Source organism: Salmo salar, chromosome ssa01, assembly GCF_905237065.1.
Source record: "Salmo salar chromosome ssa01, Ssal_v3.1, whole genome shotgun sequence".
In the NCBI taxonomy this organism is placed as follows: Eukaryota; Metazoa; Chordata; class Actinopteri; order Salmoniformes; family Salmonidae; genus Salmo; species Salmo salar.
The window spans coordinates 19,396,989-19,423,029 of NC_059442.1; the positions used below are offsets into that span (position 1 = coordinate 19,396,989).

General features: G+C 41.1%; 1 protein-coding gene across 2 annotated transcripts in view; it reads left to right on the forward strand.

Moving 5' to 3' along the window:
* Positions 1 to 7,181: 7,181 nt before the first annotated feature.
* Positions 7,182 to 26,041, forward strand: part of LOC106571863 (ALK tyrosine kinase receptor) — a 105,714-nt gene continuing 86,854 nt past the window's right edge. For both annotated transcript variants that reach the window (XM_014145404.2, XM_045714864.1), the window contains exon 1: positions 7,182 to 7,432. In XM_014145404.2, coding sequence (XP_014000879.2) covers positions 7,378 to 7,432 — 55 coding nt within the window. In that variant the 5' untranslated portion in view covers positions 7,182 to 7,377. The remainder of the gene's footprint in view (positions 7,433 to 26,041) is intronic.

Sequence of the window (26,041 nt, forward strand, 5' to 3'; positions counted from 1 at the left end):
ATCTTTTAATTAGATATAATGAAGCATACAGAAAAGAACGACGAAGGTCAGTTTCACAGGCTAAAGCAACGATACTTAGCAGTGCAAACTGTAACTACCCACAAATGACAAACCAAACACACACCTACTTATAGGACTCCCAATCAGAGGCAACTAGAAACACCTGCCTCCAATTGAGAGTCCAGCACCCAAACCTACACATAGAAAAACTAACCTAGAACATACTAATTCAGAAACATACACCCAAAACCCAGGAACACATAAATAACACACCCCTCTAAACCACACACAAAAAAAACACCATACAAAACAAACATACCTCTGCCACGCCCTGACCAAATATAATACAAATAATACCTAAATACTGGTCAGGACGTGACATATCAAAATCCTGCAGGTTTTTGTCCTGCAGAATTCAACCTGGAATTACTTGGAATCCTGCAGGAATTGTCATGTTTGTGCAGGATTTTCAACATTTCTGCAGGACAATTCATACTCCTGCAGGAGCATCAGGGACTTTTCCTGCAGGCTTTAATCAATCCTATAGTATTCCTGCAGGATACCTGCACAATTCCTTCACAAAAGGCTGAATTCCTGCAGGATTCCTGTAGGACTTTTTTGTAAGGGCACCCCTTATAAGTGTGGAGCTGATATAGTTCTGGCTTTTAATCTTTGCTTGTCTCCATCAACACATCGAAGGTTCTTATTAGCAGGTTATTACAAGGTGACAGGCATATCAATAGCCTGTATTGAAAACACATGTCAGACACTACACATGGATGCTCAACATAGTAACATTTTATGTTACAGGAGGAGGACTGGTGAATTATAAGAATCCCATGATTTCGCTGAAAAATGATACAGTAAGAACCCAATGGCATAATGGGATCATGTAGACCAGAGCAGGTATTCCCAAACTGGGGTACGCGCAATGTTGTCAGGGGTACAGCAAATAAAAATGTGATTCACATTTAAAAAAAAATATTTATTTTTATTTTTAAACTTTTTTTCTTCTTCATATTTTCTAACAGTACATTTATATTTTCCAATGGGGCTATAAATGTGGGTTTGTTTTTGTTGTTGCCTGAGTAGCCTAAACATTTTTTTACAAATTAAACCATCTACTGTTCAGCGAAATAACAACACAATGTCAAACACAGGTAGCCTAGTCAAATAATTCACATCCAATCACATTAACCATTACTCTCTCGCGGGAAACCTTCATTCTTGCGCAGATATTTAGAAACGAAATATGACGATTTGAAAAATAAGCCACGGGAGTTTTTTGAGCAAGAATAAAGACGACTTTCGAGTAGTAAGACATATATATAAGGAACAGATACCATTAATAAGAAGGGGCTAGAAACATCTTATACGGTGAGTTACCGAGTGGCTATGACAGGCAAGCCCCATATTATTGTAGAGGACTTAATTCTTCCTGCCGCGGATATGGCTGGGACAATGCTGGGGGAAAAGACCAAAAAAACTATACAGACAAAACCTTCATCAAACAACACTGTTTCACGACGCATCAGTGACATGGCAGGAGATGTTTTGAAACAATTACTGCTTCGCATTTCTGACATCAAATGGACTTTGGTGGTCAAGATGTGTTGGTATCTGTACTGAATGCACCAAAGCCATGACAGGGAGACATAGTGGAGTGGTAAAGCGCGTGCAAGCAGTTGCTCCCGCCGCCACTTGGGTACACTGCGGCATCCACCGAGAGGCTCTTGCTGCCAAGGGAATGCCTGACAGCTTGAAAGATGTTTTGGACACTACAGTGAAAATGGTTAACCTCTCTAGGGTATGTGGGACGAAATCGTCCCACCTACTCAACAGCCAGTGGAATCCCGTGGCGCGTTATTCAAATACCTTAGAAATGCTATTACTTCAATTTCTCAAACATATGACTATTTTACACCATTTTAAAGACAAGACTCTCGTTAATCTAACCACACTGTCCGATTTCAAAAAGACTTTACAACGAAAGCAAAACATCAGATTATGTCAGCAGAGTACCCAGCCAGAAATAATCAGACACCCATTTTTCAAGCTAGCATATAATGTCACATAAACCCAAACCACAGCTAAATGCAGCACTAACCTTTGATGATCTTCATCAGATGACACTCCTAGGACATTATGTTATACAATACATGCATGTTTTGTTCAATCAAGTTCATATTTATATCAAAAACCAGCTTTTTACATTAGCATGTGACGTTCAGAACTAGCATATCCACCGCAAACTTCCGGTGAATTTACTAAATTACTCACGATAAACGTTCACAAAAAACATAACAATTATTTTAAGAATTATAGATACAGAACTCCTCTATGCAATCGCTATGTCCGATTTTAAAATAGCTTTTCAGCAAAAGCACATTTTGCAATATTCTGAGTAGATAGCTCGCCATCACGGGCTAGCTATTTTGAACGCCACCAAGTTTGGCCCTCACCAAACTCAGATTTACTAAAATAAAAATTGGATTACCTTTGCTGTTCTTCGTCAGAATGCACTCCCAGGACTTCTACTTCAATAACAAATGTTGGTTTGGTTCAAAATAATCCATAGTTATGTTCAAATATCCTCTGTTTTGTTTGTGCGTTCAAGACACTATCCGAAGGGTGACGCGCCCGACGCGTTTCGTGACAAAAAAAAATCGAAATATTCCATTACCGTACTTCGAGGGATGTCAACCGCTGTTTAAAATCAATTTTTATGCGATTTTTCTCGTAAAAAAGCGATAATATTCCGACCGGGAAACCCTGTTTTCGTTCAAAGACGAAAAAAATAAAAACATGGTGTCGCCTCGTGCACGCGCCCCAGTCTCATTGTTCTCTGATCGACCACTATCCAAATGCGCTACTGTTTTTCAGCCAGGGGCTCCAAAGGCATCATTCACCGGTTTGCCGCCTTATGAGAGCCTATGTGAGCCGTAGGAAGTGTCACGTTACAGCAGAGATCCTCAGTTTTCAATAAAGAGAGTGTAGAAGCCCAAGAAATGGTCAGAGAGGGCACTTCCTGTAAGGAATCTTCTCAGGTTTTTGCCTGCCATATGAGTTCTGTTATACTCACAGACACCATTCAAACAGTTTTAGAAACTTTAGGGTGTTTTCTATCCAAAGCCAATAATTATATGCATATTCTAGTTTCTGGGCAGTAGTAATAGCCAGATTAAATCGGATACGTTTTTTATCCGGCCGTGCAAATACTGCCCCCTACCCTAGAGAGGTTAACTTTATTAAAGCAAGGCCCCTGAACTCTCGTGTATTTTCTGCATTATGCAATGATATGGGCAGCGACCATGTAATGATTTTACAACATACAGAAGTTCGCTGGTTATCAAGGGGCAAAGTATTGACACTTTTTTTAAAATTAGGAGACAAGCTCAAAGTTTTCTTTACTGACCATAATTTTCACTTGTCTGACCTCTTGCACGATGATGAGTTTCTTACACGACTGGCCTATCTGGGTGATGTTTTTTCTCTGCTGAATTATCTGAATCTAGGATTACAGGGACTCTCCACAACTATATTCAATGTGCGGGACAAAATTGAGGCTATGATCAAGAAGTTGGAGCTCTTTTCTGTCTGCATTAACAAGGACAACACACAGGTCTTTCCAGCATTGTTTGATTTTTTTGTGTGCAAATGAACTCAAGCTTACGGACAATGTCAAATGTGATATAGCGAAGCACCTGAGTGTCTGGGTGCGCAATTACGCAGGTACTTTCCCGAAACGGATGACACAAACAACTGGATTCATTATCCCTTTCATGCCCTGCCTCCAGTCCACTTACCAATATCTGAACAAGAGAGCCTCATGAAATTGAAACAAGCAGTTCTGTGAAAATTGAATTTAATCAGAAGCTACTGCCAGATTTCAGTATAGGGCTGTGCTCAGAGTTTCTTGCCTTGGAAAATCGTGCTGTTAAGACACTGATGCCCTTTGCAACCACGTACCTATGTGAGAGTGGATTCTCGGCCCTCACTAGCATGAAAACTAAATACAGGCACAGACTGTGTGTGGAAAATGATTTAAGACTGAGACTCTCTCCAATACAACCCAACATTGCAGAGTTGTTTGCATCCTTTCCAGCACACCCTTCTTATTAACCTGTGGTGAGTTATTTACAATTTTTGATTAACAAATTAAGTTTTATATGTAAGCTGGCTAAATAAAGAGCAAAATTATTGATTATTATTATATTATTATTTGTGCCTGGTCCTATAAGAGTTCTTTGTCACTTCCCAAGAGCCGGGTTGTAACAGAAACTCACACTCATTCTTATGTTTAATAAATGCATCATATAGTGTGTGTGTGTGACAGGCTTACAATGATGGTAAAAAACAACATTTGATAGTGCGCTGACCCTGGTGCTAGAGGGGGTACGCAGTTGGAGGTTGAATGTTTGAAGGGAGACGGGACTATAAAAAGTTTGGGAACCACTGGACTAGAGGAATTAACTTTTGCACTTTGCAATAGAGACTGTACTTCAGGTGTGCAATGTTTTTCAAGTAAACAGTAATTTGGTCTTGTGAGACCTAACGGATTACTTCCTATTTATTTCTCTCAAACGGAATCATATGTCAGATGTCATTCAGTCCAAACATAAGGAGGGAAACTGTGAGTTCTTGTGCTTGTCACCTTTAATTGCATAACTAGGCACCGTTGGCTGAATAGATACTGAGCCTCTAATGTATGCCAAATGCAAGGTAACATACTGCAGGATCGTCACTGTTTCCTATTGATACTTCAAACAAGTACAATTGGAAAGCTCTACTGTGGAAAAAGCATATACAGTTGAAATCGGAAGTTTACATACACTTAGGTTGGAGTCATTAAAAGTTGTTTTTCAACCACTGCGCAAATTTCTTGTTAACAAACTATCGTTTTGGCAAGTTGGTTAGGACATCTACTTTGTGCATGACACAAGTAATTTTTCCAACAATTGTTTACAGACAGATTATTTCACTTATAATTCACTGTATCACAATTCCAGTGGTTCAGAAGTTTACATACACTAAGTTGACTGTGCCTTTAAACAGCTTGGAAAATTCCAGAAAATGATGTCATGGCTTTAGAAGCTTCTGATAGGCTAATTGACATCATTTAAGTCAATTGGAGGTGTACCTGTGGATGTATTTCAAGGCTTACCTTCAAACTCAGTGCCTATTTGCTTGACATCATGGGAAAATCAAAAGAAATCAGCAAAGACCTCAGAAAAAAATGGTAGACCTCCACAAGTCTGGTTCATCCTTGGGAGCAATTTCCAAACGCCTGAAGGTATCACGTTCATCTGTACAAACAATAGTACACAAGTATAAACACCATGGGACCACGCAGCCATCATACCGCTCAGGAAGGAGACGCGTTCTGTCTCCTAGAGATGAACATACTTTGGTGCGAAAAGTGCAAATCAATCCCAGAACAACAGCAAAGGACCTTGTGAAGATGCTGGAGGAAACAGGTACAAAAGTATCTATATCCACAGTAAAATAAGTCCTATATTGACATAACCTGAAAGGCCGCTCAGCAAGGAAAAAGCCATTGCTCCAAAACCTCCATAAAAAAGCCAGACTACGGTTTGCAACTGCACATGGGGACAAACATCGTACTTTTTGGAGAAATGTCCTATGGTCTGATGAAACAAAAATAGAACTGTTTGGACATAATGGCCATCTTTGTTTGGAGGAAAAAGGGGGAGGCTTGCAAGCCGAAGAACACCATCTCAACCGTGAAGCATGGGGGTGGCAGCATCATGTTGTGGGGGTGCTTTGCTGCAGGAGGGACTGGTGCACTTCACAAAATAGATGGCTTCATGAGGAAGGGAAAATTATGTGGATATATTGAAGCAACATCTCAAGACATCAGTCAGGAAGTTAAAGCTTGGTTACAAATGGGTCTTCCAAATGGACAATGACCCCAAGCATACTTCCAAAGTTGTGGCAAAATGTCAACAAAGTCAAGGTAAGGACAACAAAGTCAAGGTACTGGAGTGGCCATCACAAAGCCCTGACCTTAATCCCATAGAACATTTGTGGGCAGATCTGAAAAAGCATGTGCGAGCAAGCAGGCCTACAAACCTGACTCAGTTACACCTGCTCTGTCAGGAGGAATGGGCCAAAATTCACCCAACTTATGTGGGAAGCTTGTGGAAGGCTACTTGAAACGTTTGACCCAAGTTAAACAATTTAAAGGCAATGCTACCAAATACTAATTGAGTGTATGTAATCTTCTGACCCACTGGGAATGTGATGAAAGAAAAAAGGCTGAAATAAATCATTCTCTCTACTATTATTCTGACATTTCTCATTCTTATAATGAAGTGGTTATCCTAACTGACCTAAGACAGGGAATTTTTACTAAGATTAAATGTCAGGAATTGTGAAAAACGGAGTTTAAGTGTTTTTGACTCAGGTGTATGTAAACTTCTGACTTCAATTGTAGATTATGTGAAACAGGCAGTGTTTCTGAGTAAAAGAAAGAAAACCTCTGATTTCTGCAATGCAATGTTTAATGGAATCTGACCAAAGGTCTTCAAATCAACTTATACTATATATTTTCCTTTTATATTGCTTTAAAGTAACTGTCCAGTGAAAATATCACATTAAAAGTTAATATTCTGTTCACTCATACTCAAATGATGTTGTTGACTTGTTTTATACTCGTATTTGTGGCCAAAGCATACATTTGAGAAAACAACACTGGCTATTTCCACATAGAGAATGATATCATCTGGCCTCATTGGCTGAGCTGACCAATCAGTGGTCTACTTACATTAATATTTGTAATCACAGTATACTTCCACACCATTCTGTTTCTGGGGTATACCCACACAATTCCAAACCGGAGAAGCTGCTTGTAAAATACTTAATTACATTTTTTGGAAGGAAAAGTTTTTCACTCATATTGTAATTAATTATTGGTCATATTTCATACAAATCTGAAAACATTGGAAGGTTACGATTTCTTAACGCAAACAGTACACCATGGCATGACCATACCAACCGCCACATACAAGCCCTCTGCAAGGCAGTGTACAGTATGGCGCAATAACTGCTCGGTAAAAAAAGATAAGCAGGCGTTAGGACCAAGTTTCTGACTAGGCAGAGGTAGTAACCCAAAGAGAGAGAGAGAGAGTTTGAGTCTGTCGCGAGTTCAGACCCAATCGCTGCGGCATCAGCATCAGAATGTTTTATTAGACTACTGCAAGCGGGAGAAGAAACTGCACTTGCAAAGAGGCTGCGCGTCCTTGGGACTTAGTGATCTCGAAAACGTGTTTTAGTTTAGCATTTGTTTACATGAATAAATACAGTGGCAAAAGTGCAAAATAGAGAACTCTTTCCAGGATCCTTCCAAAAAGAGCCATGGATTATATAGGAAGACACATTTTTATTAATATTGCGCTCAGTGTTTTGATCGGTAAGTAACCTACTAGCTAGTCATTCATTGATAATCTGCCTGGCTATATTTGGGCACTTGTATAAAATCAATTTCAGTAATATTTTTTTCATCGCTTTAGTTTGGTGTAGTAGGATTACTAAACTGAGTCAACTTTATTCGAAGTTTCAACATCAGTTCCCCTCACGGTCATGAGATTCGTCTACTCCTATGATAGGCATATACATCAATTAACTTTATTGGGCAATTGTTACACATTCCCGAACGAATTTCATTAAGGTAAACATCATTTTAGAGTTATTTAAGGTTCTATCAAATCTGTATAACTGAAGTGTTACAGATTGCGCGCTAGAAATGTAAAGGTAATTTACGATTGATCTGACATATGCAGCGTTTACGGTGAATGCAGCCTCCGCGGAAACATCGCCTTTACATTTAAATGATGCTGTAACGCTGAATTTCCGAGACACGGATTGAATTGCTCCCTTAGAGTCATTTTCAACTGAGTTGCTTCTAGAACATTGCTATTTGACATACAACGTGATTCTTGAACGTTTGAAACGCTGCATGTTTGGAACGGTGCTGGATTATATCAAAACACGATATCCAAATGGATAGATGGCCATGTTGTCAATATGTAGCCTGTGCCTCATACTTTTTTCCTACAGTAGGATATGTCCTTGATTTACTTGTATAACCTTCTAAACTAGAAGCCTTTATTGGCCATACATTATACAAATCCTCTCAATCTCCACAATCAGTAATGTCTCAATCAGAGAGTTCCTGGGGATCCTGCTTGTACATGTCTGTTTTAACTGGAGCCTACATTTCTGCATATAGTGCTTCTTTAGAAAATGGGCACACTGTAAATTTACACACACAAACCCCACTGACTGTCTTATGAGGAATTATGACTGCACTCCCACACACTACCACACACGTTGTGCCTTATGATTTAGCATTAGCAACAAATCAGCGTTTTCTCAATTAGTTTTATGTAAATATGACATGAAAACGCTCATGTAAGATTCATGAAGTTCAAATGTAAGTTTAATCAGAATAATTTAGTAAATGTTATTTTCATTTGGCTAAAAATAAAGTACATGCATAATTATCTCTCAACTTTTTAAGAAGAAAAATTATATTATATTTTTCAAAAGTGTCTAAATTATAGTACGTGGTTTTGCTCTGTTTTATAGTGGCTTACTTCTTTATAGTTTTATGAAATCGTTATTGCTATATATTGTGGCAGAATTTTCCCTAGATGAGGATCATTGAAGTATTTCACATCAAATCAAAATAAATTGTATTTGTCACATGCGCCGAATACAACAGGTGTAGACCTTACAGGGAAATGCTTCCTTACAAGCCCTTAACTAACAATGCTTTAAGAAGTTTTAAGAAAAAATATAAAGTACTAAGTGTTAAGTAAAAAATAGATAAGTAGAAAATAGAAAATAAAAGTATAAAAAAATTAAACAGCAGCAGTAAAATAACAATAGTGAGACTATATACAGGGGGTACCGGTACAGAGTCAATGTGCGGGGGCACCGGTTAGTCGAGGTAATTGAGGTAATATGTACATGTAGGTAGTGTTAAAGTGACTATGCATAGATTATAAACAGAGAGTAAGCAGCGTATAAAGAGGGGTCTGGGTAGCCCTTTGATTAGATGTTCAGGAGTTTTATGGCTTGGGGGTAGAAGCTGTTTAGAAGCCTCTTGGACCTAGACTTGGTGCTCCGGTACCTCTTGCCATGCAGAAGCAGAGAGAACACTCTATGACTAGGGTGGCTGGAGTCTTTGACAATTTTTAGGGCCTTCCTCTGACACCGCCTGGTATAGAGGTCCTGGATGGCAGGAAGCTTGGCCCCAGTGATGTACTGTGCTGTTTGCACTACCCTCTGTTGTTCCTTGCGGTCGGAGGCCGAGCAGTTGCCATACCAGGCAGTGATGCAACTAGTCAGGATGCTCTTGATGGTGCAGCTGTAGAACCTTTTGAGGATCTGAGGACCCATGCCAAATCTTTTCAGTCTCCTGAGGTTGAATAGGTTTTATTGGGGTATGTACGCACGGTCACTATTCCAGTCTGTGCTAGCAAAACAGTCCTGTAGCGTAGCATCCTTGTCATTTGACCACTTCCGTATTGAGCAAGTCGCTGGTACTTCCTGCTTTAGTTTTTGCTTGTGATTGTATTACTGCTGATGATATCTGGAAATGTGCATGTACTCCCTGGCCCATCTACGGTTGCTAGACCCAATTCTGACATGCTCTGATGTCTGCTTCACTGATTTCTGCTCTCGTAAAAGCCTGGGTTTTCTGCACATTAACACTAGAAGCTTGTTACCTAAAATGTATAAATTGAAAGTGTGGGTTCACAGCTCCAATCCAGATGTGTTGGTCATTACTGGGACGTGGTTAAGAAATAGTGTTTTGAACAATGATGTTAACCTTTCTGGTTATAACCTTTTTCGGCAAGACAGATCTTCCAAAGGTGGTGGAGTGCCAATCTTTACCAAGGAACACCTTCAGTGCTCGGTTGTCTCTACCAAGTCTTTTCCCGAACATTTTATTTGCTGGTTTTAAGCATTAAAATTTCAAATAGCTCTTTGTTGACTATTGCTGGGTGTTATCGTCCACCATCAACACCGACCTGTACCCTAAATGCCCTAACTCTCTCCTTGACCCTTATACATAGTCGGAATGTGTCCTGCTAGGTGACCTAAACTAGACATGCTTAAACCACCTGTCCAAGTCCTAAAGCAATGGGATTCCCTAACCCTTTCTCAGATTATTACCAATCCCACAAGGTATGACACCAAACACCCAGAAAAGGCTACTCTCCTTGATGTTATCCTCACAAATAATCCTGATAGGTATCAGCCTGGTGTTTTCTGTAATGACCTTAGTGATCACTGTTTTACAGCCTGTGTTCGTGATGGCTGCTCAGTGAAACAACCTGTCCTTATTTGTCATAGACGCTTGCTAAAAAACTTTACTTAGCAAGCCTCCCTTCATGACCTGGCCTCTGTAAATTGGTATAGAATCAGCTTGATCCCCTCTGTCAAAGACGCTTGGACCTTCTTTTTTGATATTTTCAGTGGTATTGTTAACAAACACGCCCCTGTGTAATGAGAATTAAAAACAGGTTCAGCCCCTGGTTCGACCGTGATCTGGCAGAGTTTCTCCACCTTAAGAATTCCATTTGACGAAAGGCTTGGCACACGCATACTCAGGCTGACTGGCTCTCGTTCAGGCAAATGAGAAATAAGTGCACTCAGTCTATCCAGAAGGCCAAAGTTAATTATTTTATGAAGCAGTTCTCTCTCTGTGGGTCTAACCCCAAGAAGTTCTGGAAAACGGTTAACCTGTCTGGGCTAGGGGGCAGTATTTTCACGGCCGGATGAAAAACGTACCCAATTTAAACAGGTTACTACTCTGGCCCAGAAACTAGAATATGCATTCTATTAGTAGATTTGGATAGAAAACACTCTGAAGTTTCTAAAACTGTTTGAATGGTGTTGGTGAGTATAACAGAACTCATATGGCAGGCAAAAACCTGAGAAAAAGTCAACCAGGAAGTGGAGGATCTGAGAATTGTAGTTCTTCTTTCTAGTCCCTTTCGAAACTACAGTATCCGTGGGGTTACGTTGCACTTCCTAAGGCTTCCATTGGCTCTCTAAAGCCTTCAGAAAGTGGTTTGAGCATTCTCCTGTCACTGGGCAGATAATAGGAGCTCAATTTCTGAGTGGACTGCCTGGCAACAAAGGGATTGGATATGCGCAGTCACGCGAGCGCGCAGTTCCTTCTTTTTCTTCTTGAATGAATATGCTATTGTCCGGTTGGAATATTATTGCAATTTTACGTAAAAAATACCATAAAGATTGATTTTAAACAGCGTTTGACATGCTTCTAAGTACGGTAATGGAACATTTTGACTTTTCGTCTCTGGTTCCACGCTCGCACGTTATGCCTTTGGATAAGTGATCTGTTTGCATGATTAAATATGGATTATTTCGAACAAAAACAACATTTCTTGTGGAAATAGCAGTCCTGGGAGTGCATTCTGACGAAGATCAGCAAAAGTAAGAGAATATTTCTAATACTAATTCTGAGTTTAGGTTGCCCCCAACTTGGCGGGTGTCTGTATAGCTCTCTGTGATGGCTGAGCTATGTACTCAGAATATTGAAAAATGTGCTTTCTCCGTAAAGCTATTTTAAAATCTGACAAAGCGGTTGCATCCAGGAGTAGTCTATCCATAATTCTTTAAATAATTGTTATATATTTTGTCAATGTTTATGATGAGTATTTTTGTAAATTGATGTGCACATTCACCGAAGGTTTTGGTGGGAATACATTTTCTGAACAACACGCGCCAATGTAAAATGCTGTTTTTGGATATAAATATGAACTTTATCGAACAAAACATACATGTATTGTGTAACATAATGTCCTAGGAGTGTCATCTGATGAAGATCGTCAAAGGTTAGTGCTTCATTTAGCTGTGTTTTGGGTTTTATTGACATGTCCTTGCTTGGAAAATGGCTGTGTGGTTATATTTGTCTATGTACTCTCCTAACATAATCTAATGTTTTGCTTTTGCTGTAAATCCTTTTTGAAATCGGACAATGTGGTTACATCAAGGAGAAGTGTATCTTTAAAATGGTGTAAAATAGTTGTATGTTTGAGAAAGTTGAATTATGACATTTAGTTGTTTTTGAATTTGCCGCCCTGATATTTCACTGGCTGTGTCCCGTAGGTGGGACGCTAGAGTCCCACGTAGCTCATAGAAGTTAATCACCACTTCATTAAGTCAGGATTCCTATTTGACTCAACCATGCCTCCTTGCCCGTCCAACATTTCCTCATCTCCCACCCCTTCTAATGCGAATAGCCCTGATGCTCCTCCCTCTTTTCCCCCTGCCCCGCTACAAAGTTTCTCCCTGCAGGCGGTCACTGAGTCCGAGGTGCTAAAGGAGCTCCTTAACCTTGACCCCCAAAAAACATCTGGGTCAGAAGGTTTAGACCCTTTCTTCTTTAAGGTTGCTGCCCCTATCATTGCCAAGCCTATCTCTGACCTTTTTAACCTGTCTTTCCTCTCTGGGGAGGTTCCCATTTCTTGGATGGCAGCCACAGTGCATCATTTATTTAAAGGGGGAGATCAAGCTGATCTTAACTGTTATTGGCCAATTTCTATTTCGCCATGTTTATCAAAAGTGTTGGAAAAACTTGGCAATAATTAACTAACTGGTTTTCTTGATGCCTGTTGTATTCTCTCTGGTATGCAATCTGGTTTCTGCTCAGGTTATGGATGTGTCACTGCAACCTTAACCATTTCACACGTACCAACACACAGGTGTGATCATTCTACAGTGATCCTTGTAGCGTACGATCAAACGGTGTGATTCGAACGCTTATTTAGAAAGCTTATTTAGAATGGCCAGTTTCGAATGACGCAACAATCAGCCTATGAGCTGGCCACACTGTTTTTTCAGAAACATTTTGCACAAACACAGTCCTTACAAAGTTATGTTCGGAATGTGAGCAGTTTATTTTTGGATGCAATGTTCAGACATTCACAGAAGTATCTACAGCATAACACAATCATCCAAACCAAACAAATGTAGGCTACATTTGTCCTAGCGCTAACTGAGGAAAGATTGACGTAACATATAGCGGTCATATTTTTATAACTCTCGGCTGACATAAACTACAATATGAATTAGCTAATAGCAATTACTATTATAATTAATCACATCATGGGTGAGCTCACCATTGATCGAAATAATTGAGTAAAACACTTTCTAGAAATCAAAACTAATCCGACGATGGGTAGTTTCTCCTCACCACCATGCTTTTTTTCTCTCAGAGAAACCAAAGATAATAAGAGAAGACAAGATGAGTATGGTCTGTTTATAGTATGCATGTTGAAGGGTGTGTGTCATCTACCATCGTTCACATCCCACCATTCACTTCCGGAAGTTCTCAAAAAATGAGTGAACTCTTACTCACCTCATTTTGTTACAACATCTTTGGTCCGACAGACGTTTACATGACACCCATAATGCATTGTATGTCAACAAACATGGCTCCACACATAGCTGGAATTAGCTTAGCTCATCAGAAAGTATTTTACACACATAATATGTGCCCATTACAATCTATGCAAGAATCAGAATGCATGATTTGTCAATAGTACTTGAAAACATGTGAATAAAACAGTAAATATATAAATAATTACCACACAAAACATTTTCTGATAGTCATGTGAGATAGGTGAGATAAGCTGTAGCATTAGAAATGTCTTTCAAAAGGAGACAACTCACAAATGCGGAAATTCTGGAGATTTTTTAAATTCTGGCAATGAGTCTGAGTATGAAAGTCAGGAATCAGATTCTGACAGTGAGGAGCTGCCCCCCAAACTTGTAGTCATTGAGAACCCTGAATCTGAGAACTCCTTGTCCACTGATGAAGTCCCAGGTCCCTTTGAAGATGCTGGTGGTGATGGAGGCAGACCGACAGTGGATGAAGTACAGGAGTTCTGTGGTAGCTGGAAGGCCGCCAGCCATTTCACCCCTCCTGGCCCTGCTGTTTGCTTTGAAGAGTCCCAGTCTGGAGTGCAATGCCCCTTGCCATTTCCATCTGAGGCAGAATGCTTCAAGTTGTTTCTGACAGGTGGAGCTGGTGGGAGACATAGTAGACGAGACAATCACAATAACTTGGAGCTACAGGAGAAGAGAGAGCCAGGAGTGAGGGGGAAACTCGCTAAATGGGTGACAACCACAATTAGTGAAATGTATACCTTCCTGGTGACAGTCCTTCTCATGGGGATAGTAAAGAAGATCTCCCTAAGAGAATACTGGAGCACAGATCCTATGTTTGCAACTCCCTTCTTTGCCACCCTCTTTTCCCAAGACCACTTCCTAGTTCTGCTGCGATGCCTGTATTTCGTCAACAATGCTACTCCCATCCTAAATGACCCGTTATACAAAGTAAGAAATGTTCTTACCAGCCTGACATCAGCATTTGGTCTGGTCTTTGCAGGACCTATGCAGTGATGAGTCACTGATGTTATGGAAAGGTAGGCTGGCTTTCCGTCAATATATTCCCTCCAAAAGGCACAGGTGTGAGGTCAAGTTCTTTGTCATGTGCGACGTGAATACAGGATTTGTCTAGGACATTATAGTTTACACAGGGTCCACCACTGACATTCAACATTATGAGGGGCTTGGGGGGTCCGGGTCCGTGGTGATGACCATGCTGGCTCCTCATCTCAGCAAGGGACACACTTTGTATGTGGACAATTGTTACAGCAGTCCCACACTCTTCCAGCATCTGCTCTCCAAATGCACAGGGGCCTGTGGCACAGTCAGGTCGAACAGGAAGGGGATGCCGGCATTCGGATGCAGGAAGATGCAGAGAGGGGAGGTGGAGTTCAAGGAGAACGGTCAACAGCTGGCAGTAAAGTGGCATGACAAACGAGACGTCCATATCCTCTCCACTGTCCATACAGCAACCATGTCGGCCACAGGGAAGGTGGACCACCTGACAGGAGAGAGAAAAATCAGACCAGACTGTGTGCTTGACTATAACCTCAAAATGGGGGCACTGGATAACCTGGACATGATAAACAGCTTTGTGGAATGCACTCGGAAAACGACCAAGTGGTATAAGAAGATATTTTTCCATCTGATTGACACTGCTGCCCTCAATGGCAACATAGTTCACTGCCAACTAACAGGTGAGATGATTACTGAACAAGGTATTTTTTGTAATTGGACATGCAGTTCACATACAGAAACTATTATAATGTAATAAGGCACTTACTTTGATAGAAACACAGACTGGATTTGAACCAGGGTGTCTGTAGTGACACCTCTAGCCTTGAGAGTCTGTGCCTTAGACCGCTGCGCCACTTGGGAGTCGTAAGGGCAGGGTAGCTTCAAAATACAACACAAGCTAATACTTCTCTGACGCAATTAGCATTGTTATACAGCGCTAATAGAAAAATGTAGCTAGCTACATAAACACGATTGAATATAACACCATAAAGGTTATGAAATGAATAACGTTACCTCGCGTGTCCACTGTTATAAGGAATATACACAAATATATTATGCTCTATACATACAGTGAGATACAGTAGAAACGACATACAGAAACTATTATAATGCAATAAGGCACTTACTTTGATAGAAACGCACACATTTCCAAAGTTATTATTAGTAATGAACACAACAATGACTGCGATGCAGGCAACAGACAGAAAATGTGAACACGTGTGTGCAGATCCTGTTCTGACGGGAGATGTGCAAATGTCTGCAGACTTGAACTGTACAAACAATTGGGAAGTGCTTGGGGAATTTTGTCCGGGTCAGAAATGTCCAAAAAATGTATTGTCCGCAAAAGTAAAAAGGACTACTTTTATGTGAATGAATGAGGAGGCGGAACACACCTCAATTCAAACTGTTCTTAGAAAATACAACTTGTTAGAAAATCATTTGAAATTGACAAGTTGAAAACAACCTATAAATAAAAACAAGCTGCATGCCTTGGTTTGAGGGCAGCACAGATTAAATGTACTGTTGCCTAACAATCACATTCTGGAATGGAGATAACATTCTAACATCACGTGCATCAAAAAACTCACGCTGGGGCGACCGTTAGAGATATTTGGAACTCATGTATGAAAAGGTTAACCTCTTAGAGCGGAGATCCCGTTACCAGGATCAAATTTGACAACATTCGGTGAAATCAGGAGCGCGCCAAATTCAAAATACAAAATCGTAATATTAAAGTAATATTAAACATTCATGAAAATACAAGTGTCTTACATCGTTTAAAAGCTTAACTTCTTGTTAATCCAGCCGCTTTGTCAGATTTCAGATTACGGCAAAAGCATACCATGCAGGACAGCGCCCCGCATACAAAAGCATTACAAACATTTTCCAACCAAGCAGAGGCTTCACGAAAGTCAGAAATAGCGCTAATATAAATCACTTACCTATGAAGATCTTACTCTTTTTGCAATCCCAAGGGTCCCAGTTACATAACAAATTGTCCTTTTGTTCGATAAAGTCCTTCTTTATATCCATAATATGTCATTTTAGTTGGCGCTCTTCATTCAGTAATCCACCGGTTTCCCTCGTTCAAAATGCATACAAATGAATCCCAAAGGTTACCAATAGACTTCGTCCAAACAAGTCAAACAATGTTTGTAATCCTTCCTCAGGTACCCAAATATGTAAATAAACGATAAAATTTAAGACGGAGAATAGTATGTTCATTACCGGAGATAAATAATGAAGTGCTCGCCCACCACAACACTACAGCCAAAATGGGAGCCACTTAGAAAAACTACAAATTCTAGCTCATTTTTCAAAAACAAGCCTGAAACTCTTTCTGAAGACTGGTGACATCTACTGGAAGCCCTAGGAACTGCAATCTGGAAGGTATTCCTTTGATATACCATTAGACAGCCATTATAATGAGTGGTGAGCTCAACAACAAAAAATCCTGGGTGGATTCTCCTCAGGTTTTCACCTGCTATATCAGTTCTGTTATACTCACAGACATTATTTTAACAGTTTTGGAAACAGAGTGTTTTCAGAGTGTTTTCCATCCAATACTACCAATTATATGCATATCCTAGCTTCTGGGCCTGAGTAACAGGCAGTTTACTTTGGGCACGTCAGTCATCCGAAATACCGAATCCTGCCACCTGCCCACAAGAAGTTAAAGGTCCTAAATGATTTCACCATTGCCCTTGATTCTACTGTAAAATGGCACCGGAAGAAATGGCAGCAGTTTTACGGGCCCCCAACCAATTGTTCTATTATGTGGGTTTTTTTCGAGTTATTTGTAACTTATTTTGTACATAATGTTTCTGCAACCGTATCTTAAGGCAAAAAAGAGCTTCTGGATATCAGGACAGCGATCACTCACCTCGGATTAGACAAAGATTTTTTCTTCAACAAGCAAGACGCACAGGACATTCTCCAAACACTCGACATGGCCAACATCCCTGTTATTTGCAAGAGGAAGCTACACAGGTACAGAGGACAAAGAGCCGGATGCCTGGTCAGGACCCGGAAAAGACGTGTGGAAAAGCTGCCGTTACCGCCAATACTACTCGCCAACGTGCAATCATTGGACAATAAACTATATGAAGTACGATCACGAATATCCTACCAATGGGACATCAAAAACTGTAATATCCTGTGTTTCATGGAATCGTGGCTGAATGACGACATGGATATTCAGCTAGTGGGATATCTAGATCACCTGTACTCCACACACAGAGACGCGTACAAAGCTCTCCCTCGCCCTCCATTTGGTAGATCCGACCACAACTCTATCCTCCTGATTCCTGCTTCCAAGCAAAAATTAAAGCTGGAAGCACCAGTGACTTGGTCTATAAAAAAGTGGTCAGATGAAGCAAATGCTAAACTACAGGACTGTTTTGCTATCACAGACTGTAACATGTTCCGGGATTCTTCTGATGGCATTGAGGAGTACACCACATCAATCACTAGCTTTATCAATAAGGGCATCGAGGACGTCAGCCTCACAGTGACTGTACGTACCCCAACCAGAAGCAATGGATTACAGGCAACATTCGCACTGAGCTAAAGGGTAGAGCTGCCGCTTTCAAGGTGCGGGACTCTAACACGGAAGCTTACAAGAAATCCTGCTATGCCCTCAGACGAACCATCAAACAGGCAAAGAGTCAAAACAGGGCTAAGATTGAATCATACTACACCGGCTCCGATGCTCGTCTTATGTGGCAGGGCTTGTAAACTATTACAGACTACAAAGGGAAGCACAGCCGCGAGCTGCCCAGTGACACGAGCCTACCATACGAGCTAAATCACTTCTATGCTCGCTTTGAGGCAAGCAAAACTGAGGCATGCAGGAGAGCATCAGCTGTTCCGGGCGACTGTGTGATCACGCTCTCCGTAGCCGACGTGAGTAAGACCTTTTAAACAGGTCAACATACACAAGGATGCGGGGCCAGACGGATAACCAGGACGTGTGCTCCGGGCATGTGCTGACCAACTGGCATGTGTCTTCACTGACATTTTCAACATGTCCCTGATTGAGTCTGTAATACCAACATGTTTCAAGCAGACCACCATAGTCCTTGTGCCCAAGAACACAAAGGCAACCTTCCTAAATGACTACAGACCTGTAGCACTCATGTCTGTAGCCATGAAGTGCTTTGAAAGGTTGGTAATGGCTCACATCAACACCATTATCCAAGAAACCCTAGACCCACTCCAATTTGCATACCGCCCAAACAGATCCACAGATGATGCAATCTCTATTGCACTCCACACTGCCCTTTCCCACCTGGACAAAAGGAACGCTTATGTGAGAATGCTATTCATTGACTACAGCTCAGCGTTCAACACCATAGTACCCTCAAAGCTCATCACTAAGCTAAGGATCCTGGGACTAAACACCTCCCTCTGCAACTGGATCTTGGACTTCCTGACCGGCCGCCCCCAGGTGGTGAGGGTAGGTAGCAACACATCTGCCACGCTGATCCTCAACACTGGAGCTCCCAAGGGGTGTGTGCTCAGTCCCCTCCTGTACTCCCTGTTCACCCACGACTGCATGGCCAGGCACGACTCCAACACCATCATTAAGTTTGCAAACGACACAACAGTGGTAGGCCTGATCACCGACAACGACGAGACAGCCTATAGGGAGGAGGTCAGAGACCTGGCCGGGTGGTGCCAGAAAAACAACCTATCCCTCAACGTAACCAAGACTAAGGAGATGATTGTGGACTACAGGAAAAGGAGGACCGAGCACGCCCCCATTCTCATCGATGGGGCTGTAGTGGAGCAGGTTGGGAGCTTCAAGTTCCTTGGTGTCCACATCAACAACAAACTAGAATGGTCCAAACACACCAAGACAGTCGTGAAGAGGGCACAACAAAGCCTATTCCCCCTCAGGAAACTAAAAAGATTTGGCATGGGTCCTGAGAGCCACAAAAGGTTCTACAGCTGCAACATCGAGAGCATCCTGACTGGTTGCATCACTGCCTGGTACGGCAATTGCTCGGCCTCTGACCGCAAGGCACTACAGAGGGTAATGCGTATGGCCCAGTAAATCACTGGGGCTAAGCTGCCTGCTATCCAGGACCTCTACACCAGGCGGTGTCAGAGGAAGGCCCGAGAAATTGTCAAAGACCCCAGCCACCCCAGTCATAGACTGTTCTCTCTACTACCGCACAGCAAGCGACACCGTAGTGCCAAGTCTAGGACAAAAAGGCTTCTCAAAATTTTTTACCCCCAAGCCATAAGACTCCTGAATAGGTAATCAAATGGCCACCCGGACTATTTGCATTGTGTGCCCCCCCCCAACCCCTCTTTTTACGCTGCTGCAACTTTCTGTTTATCATATATGCATAGTCACTTTAACTGTACAATCATGTACATACTACCTCAATTGGGCTGACCAACCAGTGCTCCCGCACATTGGCTAACCGGGCTATCTGCATTGTGTCCCGCCACCCGCCACCCACCACCCGCCAACCCCTCTTTTACGCTACTGCTACTCTCTGTTCATCACATATGCAGTCACTTTAACCATATTTACATGTACATACGACCTCAATCAGCCTGACTAACCGGTGTCTGTATGTAGCCTCGCTACTGTTATAGCCTCACTACTGTATATAGCCTGTCTTTTTACTGTTGTTTTATTTCTTTACCTTCCTATTGTTCACCTAATACCTTTTTTGCACTATTGGTTAGAGCCTGTAAGTAAGCATTTCACTGTAAGGTCTACACCTGTTGAATTCGGCGCATGTGACAAATAAACTTTGATTTGATTTGTTTAAGCAATGTTGTGCTGCTATTTTTATTTACTTGGCCAAAGCTTTTGATGCGGTAGACCATTCCATTCTTGTAGGCCGGCTAATGAGTATTGGTGTCTCTGAGGGGTCTTTGGCACCTTCAAAACACCTCCAAAACAAAGGTCATGTGGTTTGGTAAGAAGAATGCCCCTCTCCACACCGGTGTGATTACTACCTCTGAGGGTTTAGAGCTTGAGGTAGTCACCTCATACAAGTACTTGGGAGTATGGCTAGACGGTACACTGTCCTTCTCTCAGCACATATCAAAGCTGCAGGCTAAGGTTAAATCTCGACTTGGTTTCCTCTATCGTAATCGCGCCTCTTTCACCCCAGCCGCCAAACTAACCCTGATTCAGATGACCATCCTACCCATGCTAGATTAATTTATAGATCGGCAGGTAAGGGTGCTCTCGAGCAGCTAGAGGTTCTTTACCATTTGGCCATCAGATTTGCCGCCAATGCTCTTTATAGGACACATCAATGCACTCTGTCATGTTGTGTTGCTACCATGCTGTGTTGTCATGTGTTGCTGCCATGCTATGTTGTTGTGTTAGGTCTCTCTTTTTGTAGTGTTGTGGTGTCTCTCAGGTCGTGATGTGTTTTTTGTCCTATATTATTATTATTATTTTTCTTTTATCCCAGCCCCCGTCCCCGTAGGAGCCCTTTTGCCTTTTGGTAGGCCATCATTGTAAATAAGAATTTGTTCTAAACTGACTTGCCTAGTTAAATAAATAAATATTAATAATAAACATGGGGCAAGGCAAAGAACTCACAAATGAAAAGAGATAAATGATTGTTGACTTTCATTAATCAGCCAATGAGACAAAAAAACTAACTATGCCACTTACCACTATTAGGGCAACAAATAAGAAGTTTAAAACCACTGCAACAGTGGTAAACTTGCCTGGTAGAGGACAGGTGTATTTTGTCCCCACGCACAGCAAGGAAGATCGTTCGAGAGGCAAAGATTGCAAGGGCCACAGTTGAAGAAATTACAAAACTTGGTCACATCTTGGGGTCACTAAGTCTCCAAATCTACAGTTAGATGCGACCTCCATGCCAATAGGCTATTTGGAAGGGTTGCCATAAAAAAGCATTTATTGAGGTCAACCAACAAATGTAAATGACTGGAGTTTGCTAAATGGCATTGGCACTTGGATTGGAACCGGGTGCTATGGTCAGATGAGAAGAAAATAGAGGTCTTTGGCCACACACAGCAGTGGTGGGTTTGGCCTTGTAAGAAAGATGCATATGCAGAAAATAACCTCATACCTACTGTAAAATATTGTGGTAGATCTTTAGTGTTCTGGGGCTGTTTTGCTTCCACTAGTCCTGGGGCCCTTGTTAAGTCAACGGCATCATGAACTACCAAGTTTCAGGACATTTTAGCCAAAAATATGGTTGCCTCTGCCAGGTGGATGAAACTTGGCCGCAAGTTGATCTTCCAAGACAATGACCACAAGCGCAATTCAAAATCTACAAAGAAATGGTTAATTGACCAAAAATCTATATTTTGCGATGGTCATCTCAGTCTCCGTACATGAACCCCATTGAAAACCTGTGGTTTGAATTGAAGAGGGCAGTCCATAAGTGCAGACTGAAGGATCTCAAGGATCTGGAAAGATTCTGTATGGAGTAATGGTCTAAGACCCCTACCAATGTGTTCTCCAATATCATAAAACATTATATAAAAAGGCTGGGTTGTTATCCTCGCAAGGGGAGGGTGCAGAAAGTATTACATTATAGCTCAGTATTTGTATTATTTATTTGATACATAATTTTTTGCTCATGTTCATCAAGGACGCCAATAATTTTGGATGTGGCTGTACTTTACTCCTTAGCCTCAGAGAGCAGAGATCTGGTTTGTGTTCAAGGTCAAACACAACTGCTTCTGTCACTAATGTCTCAGGGTTAGATGATATTGTCAATGTATTATACGGATGTTGAAGCTGTATTTTACAGTCACTATGGACGGACGCACAATGTATCAGAAAATTCACTATGCTATTTTTTAACAAAAATAATAATAACTATTTCTAGAGTGCTTTTCAATAACAAATGATCAAAATCAAATCAGATAAATAAAAGCACTACAAAGATACAGATACTGAAAAATTGAGAAGTTAAAGAAAATACCTTAAATCAGTTTTTATAAAGAGGCACTCTCATCCTCCCGATTGTTGCAGCGTCACTACAGCCTGGGGTTCGATCCCATAACCGGGAGTCCCATAGGGCGGCGCACAATTGGCCCAGCATCGTCCGGGCTAGAGGAGGGTTTGGCTGGACTTTTGGCTGGACTTTACTTTACTCATCACGCTCTAGCAATTCCTTGTGGCGGGCGAGGCACCTGCAAGCTGACCACGGTCGTCAGTTGAACTGTGTTTCTTGCGACACATTGGTACGGCAGGCTTCCGGGTTAAGCGAGCGAGTGTTAAGAAGTGCGGCTTGGCACTTAAATCGACCTTCGCCTCTCCCGAGCCCATCTGGGAGTTGCAGTGATGAGACAAGGTTGTATTTGAATCGCAATTGGGGAGAAAAGGGAAGTACATTTTTTTAAATAAAAAGTAGGCACTTATTCTAAAATCCTGATCTGCGTTAGCAAGGGAACCCAATGTCCAGAAGTTACTTCTATTTTAAGCTCATGGGAGTGTTATTCCTCCATGTTTTCTTCAAATGGTGATAAAGTATACCCCTGTGGTTAAATGTGTTTGACAGTAGTGGGTTTGATCAGCACCAAGCTCATTTGTCAGGATAAATTGTCCAGGTCATATCACCACAAAAAAATCCTTTGTGAATAAAGAATCATCATGATTTCTTTTTGGCAGGTCTTGTTAGATTCATCAAAGCATGTGTTGTTGACAGTAGTCATTGGTTAAACTATTTATACTACTTGGACCTTCAGCTAATAGGAAAAGGCTATAAAAGGTAATAACACTGATGCTCAGAACATTTTGATATGATTCTGGGATCTTTATGTAGACTGTCTTGAGAGTAAATTGACTGTCTTGAGAGTTTTTTGTTGTGCTGTTTTCAGTTTCCAGTCTTATTCAGTTCCGGTTGTTTATAGTCAGTAAAGAACTTTATAGCTTTGTTTATTTTCTAATGACCTATGAAAGATGGTAATGAGTGAGTTGTACAGGCATTTAATGGTGCATTGGAAGAACAGCACCATGGTCTAGGCCTTTTAGCTCCAGTAAATTGCCCATGCACTGTCAAAGCTCTATTATTAGTGTATCCCTCTGGACATCCCCTCTCAGTGGGCACAGGACCATTCTTTCTTGACATCCTGCAGAGCTTCTAACACCAACATGTGTGATATGTGTAGCCTTTTCTGGATGAATAGACAGTGGATGACTCAAACAGTATAAACCCAGCAAACAGAGGATGTCCTGACGACGTTAGGCAACCATTCTGCGATGTCCCGTGGAGGTCTTAACTACTCATTATTGTTTGCAGTGTAAACTAGTGTCAGTTGGGAATTATGCAGACCACTGATTCCAGTTGATGTCTCTCTATAATTAATCATACCTCAGGATTTGGATATGGTTTTCATTAAAACAAGATTGGAAATAAATGGCTCCCTTCCAAAGATCTTTTCTGTGAATGACTTAATTTTCTTGCAGATGAGATCAAATATTATACATTTTGGGCACTCTTTTGGTCAGAATACAGTTTGGAAATACCTGAAATAGCTCAGTATTGCTTTATTACCGAGCGTGTTGAGAGCATCAAGTTTTTTGGTCTTCAAATCTCTAAAATGGTCCACACAGGCGCACAGTCATGAAGAAGGCACTACAACACCTCTGTCATCTCAGGAGGGTTGAAAAGGTTTGGCAGGGGCCCTCGATCGCATGGCGCTACAGATGGTGGTGCGGACAGCCCAGTACATCACTGTGGCCGAGCTCCCTGCCATCCAGGACCTCTATATCAGGCAGTGGGAAAGGAAGGTCTGGAAAATCACTAAAGACTCCAGCCACCTAAGCCATAGAATCTTCTCTCTGCTTACGCATGGCAAGCAGTAGCGTTGCATAAAGTCTGACACCAACAGGCTCCCAAACAGCTTCTATCCCCAAGCCACAAGACTGCCAAATAGCTAACAAAATGGCTACACAGACTATTTCAGTTGACCATTTTATTTATATTTTATTTATATATTTTTTACAAGTCTCTACACGCACTCACAGGGCCCTACACACTCATGCACACTGACACTCCAACACACACACAAACGCTCACTTAATTTGGTCACACACATAATATGAAGATATATTTATACTGACTCTACACACACACACCCACTCACATACAATCATCATATATGCTGCTGCTATTCTGTTTATCATATATCCTGATGCTTAGTCACCTTACCCCTATACATATCTACAGTGCCGTCAGAAAGTTTTCATACCCCTTGACTTATTCCACATTTTGTTGCGTTACAGCCGGAATTCAAAACAGATTCATTACATTTTAACATCTTGACCATGTTCTGTTATAATATCCACCCGGCACAGCCAGAAGAGGACTGGCCACCCCTCATAGCCTGGTTCCTCTCTAGGTTTCTTCCTAGGTTTTTGGCCTTTCTAGGGAGTTTTTCCTAGGGAGTTTTTCCTAGCCACCGTGCTTCTTTCACATGCATTGCTTGCTGTTTGGGGTTTTAGGCTGGGTTTCTGTACAGCACTTTGAGATATCAGCTGATGTACGAAGGGCTATATAAATAAATTTGATTTGATTTGATTCATATATTTTTTACACACCCATTTACACACAACATCCCATAATCACAAAGTGAAAACATGTTTTGGAAATGTTTGCTAACTTATAAAAAATTCAATACAGAAATATTTGAATTAGGTAAGTGTTTACAGCCCTGAGTCAATGCTTTGGATAAAAGCACCTTTTGCAGTGTGCGTCTTTCCAGGTAAGTCTCTAAGAGTTTTCCACACCAGATTGTGCAACAATAGTCTGTTATTCTTTTCACAATTCTTCAAGCTCTGTCAAATTGTTTGTTGATCATTGCTATACAACAATTTTCAGGTCTTGCCATAAATGTTCAAGTACGTTTAAGCCAAAACCTCCCTGGTCTTTGTAGTTGAATCTGTGTTTGAAATTCACTGCTCGACTGAGGGACCTTACAGATAACTGTATGTGTGGGGTACAGACATGAGGAAGTCATTAAACACTATTATTGCACACAGATTGAGTCCATGCAACTTATTATGTGACTTGTAAAGCATATCTTTATCCATGAACTCATTTAGGCTTGCCATCAGAATGGGGTTGAATACTTAGAGACTCAAGACATTTCAGCTTTTCATTTTTAATTAATGAGTAAACATTTTGAAAAATGTAATTCCACTTAGACATTATGGTGTATTATGTGTAGGCGTAGTGATAAAAAAATCGAATCCATTTTAAATTCAGACTGTAACACAACAAAATGTGGAAAAAGGAAAGTGGTGTGAATACTTTCTGAAGTCACTGTACCTATATCACTCCAGTATCTCTTCACATTGTAAATATGGTACTGGAACTGACTGAGCCTGTATATAGAATACTTACTTCCATTTTTGTGCTCTTCTTATTTCTTATTTTTATTTTTCCTTTGTTTTTGTTCTATCTTGTGTTATTTTTAGTACTACATTGATATTGATTACGGCATTGTTGGGTTTGGAGCTTGCAAGAAAGGCATTTCACTGTACTTGTGCATGTGACATTACAACTTGAAACTTGAAACTAACCGAGTATGTACTGTTACCCTTGGA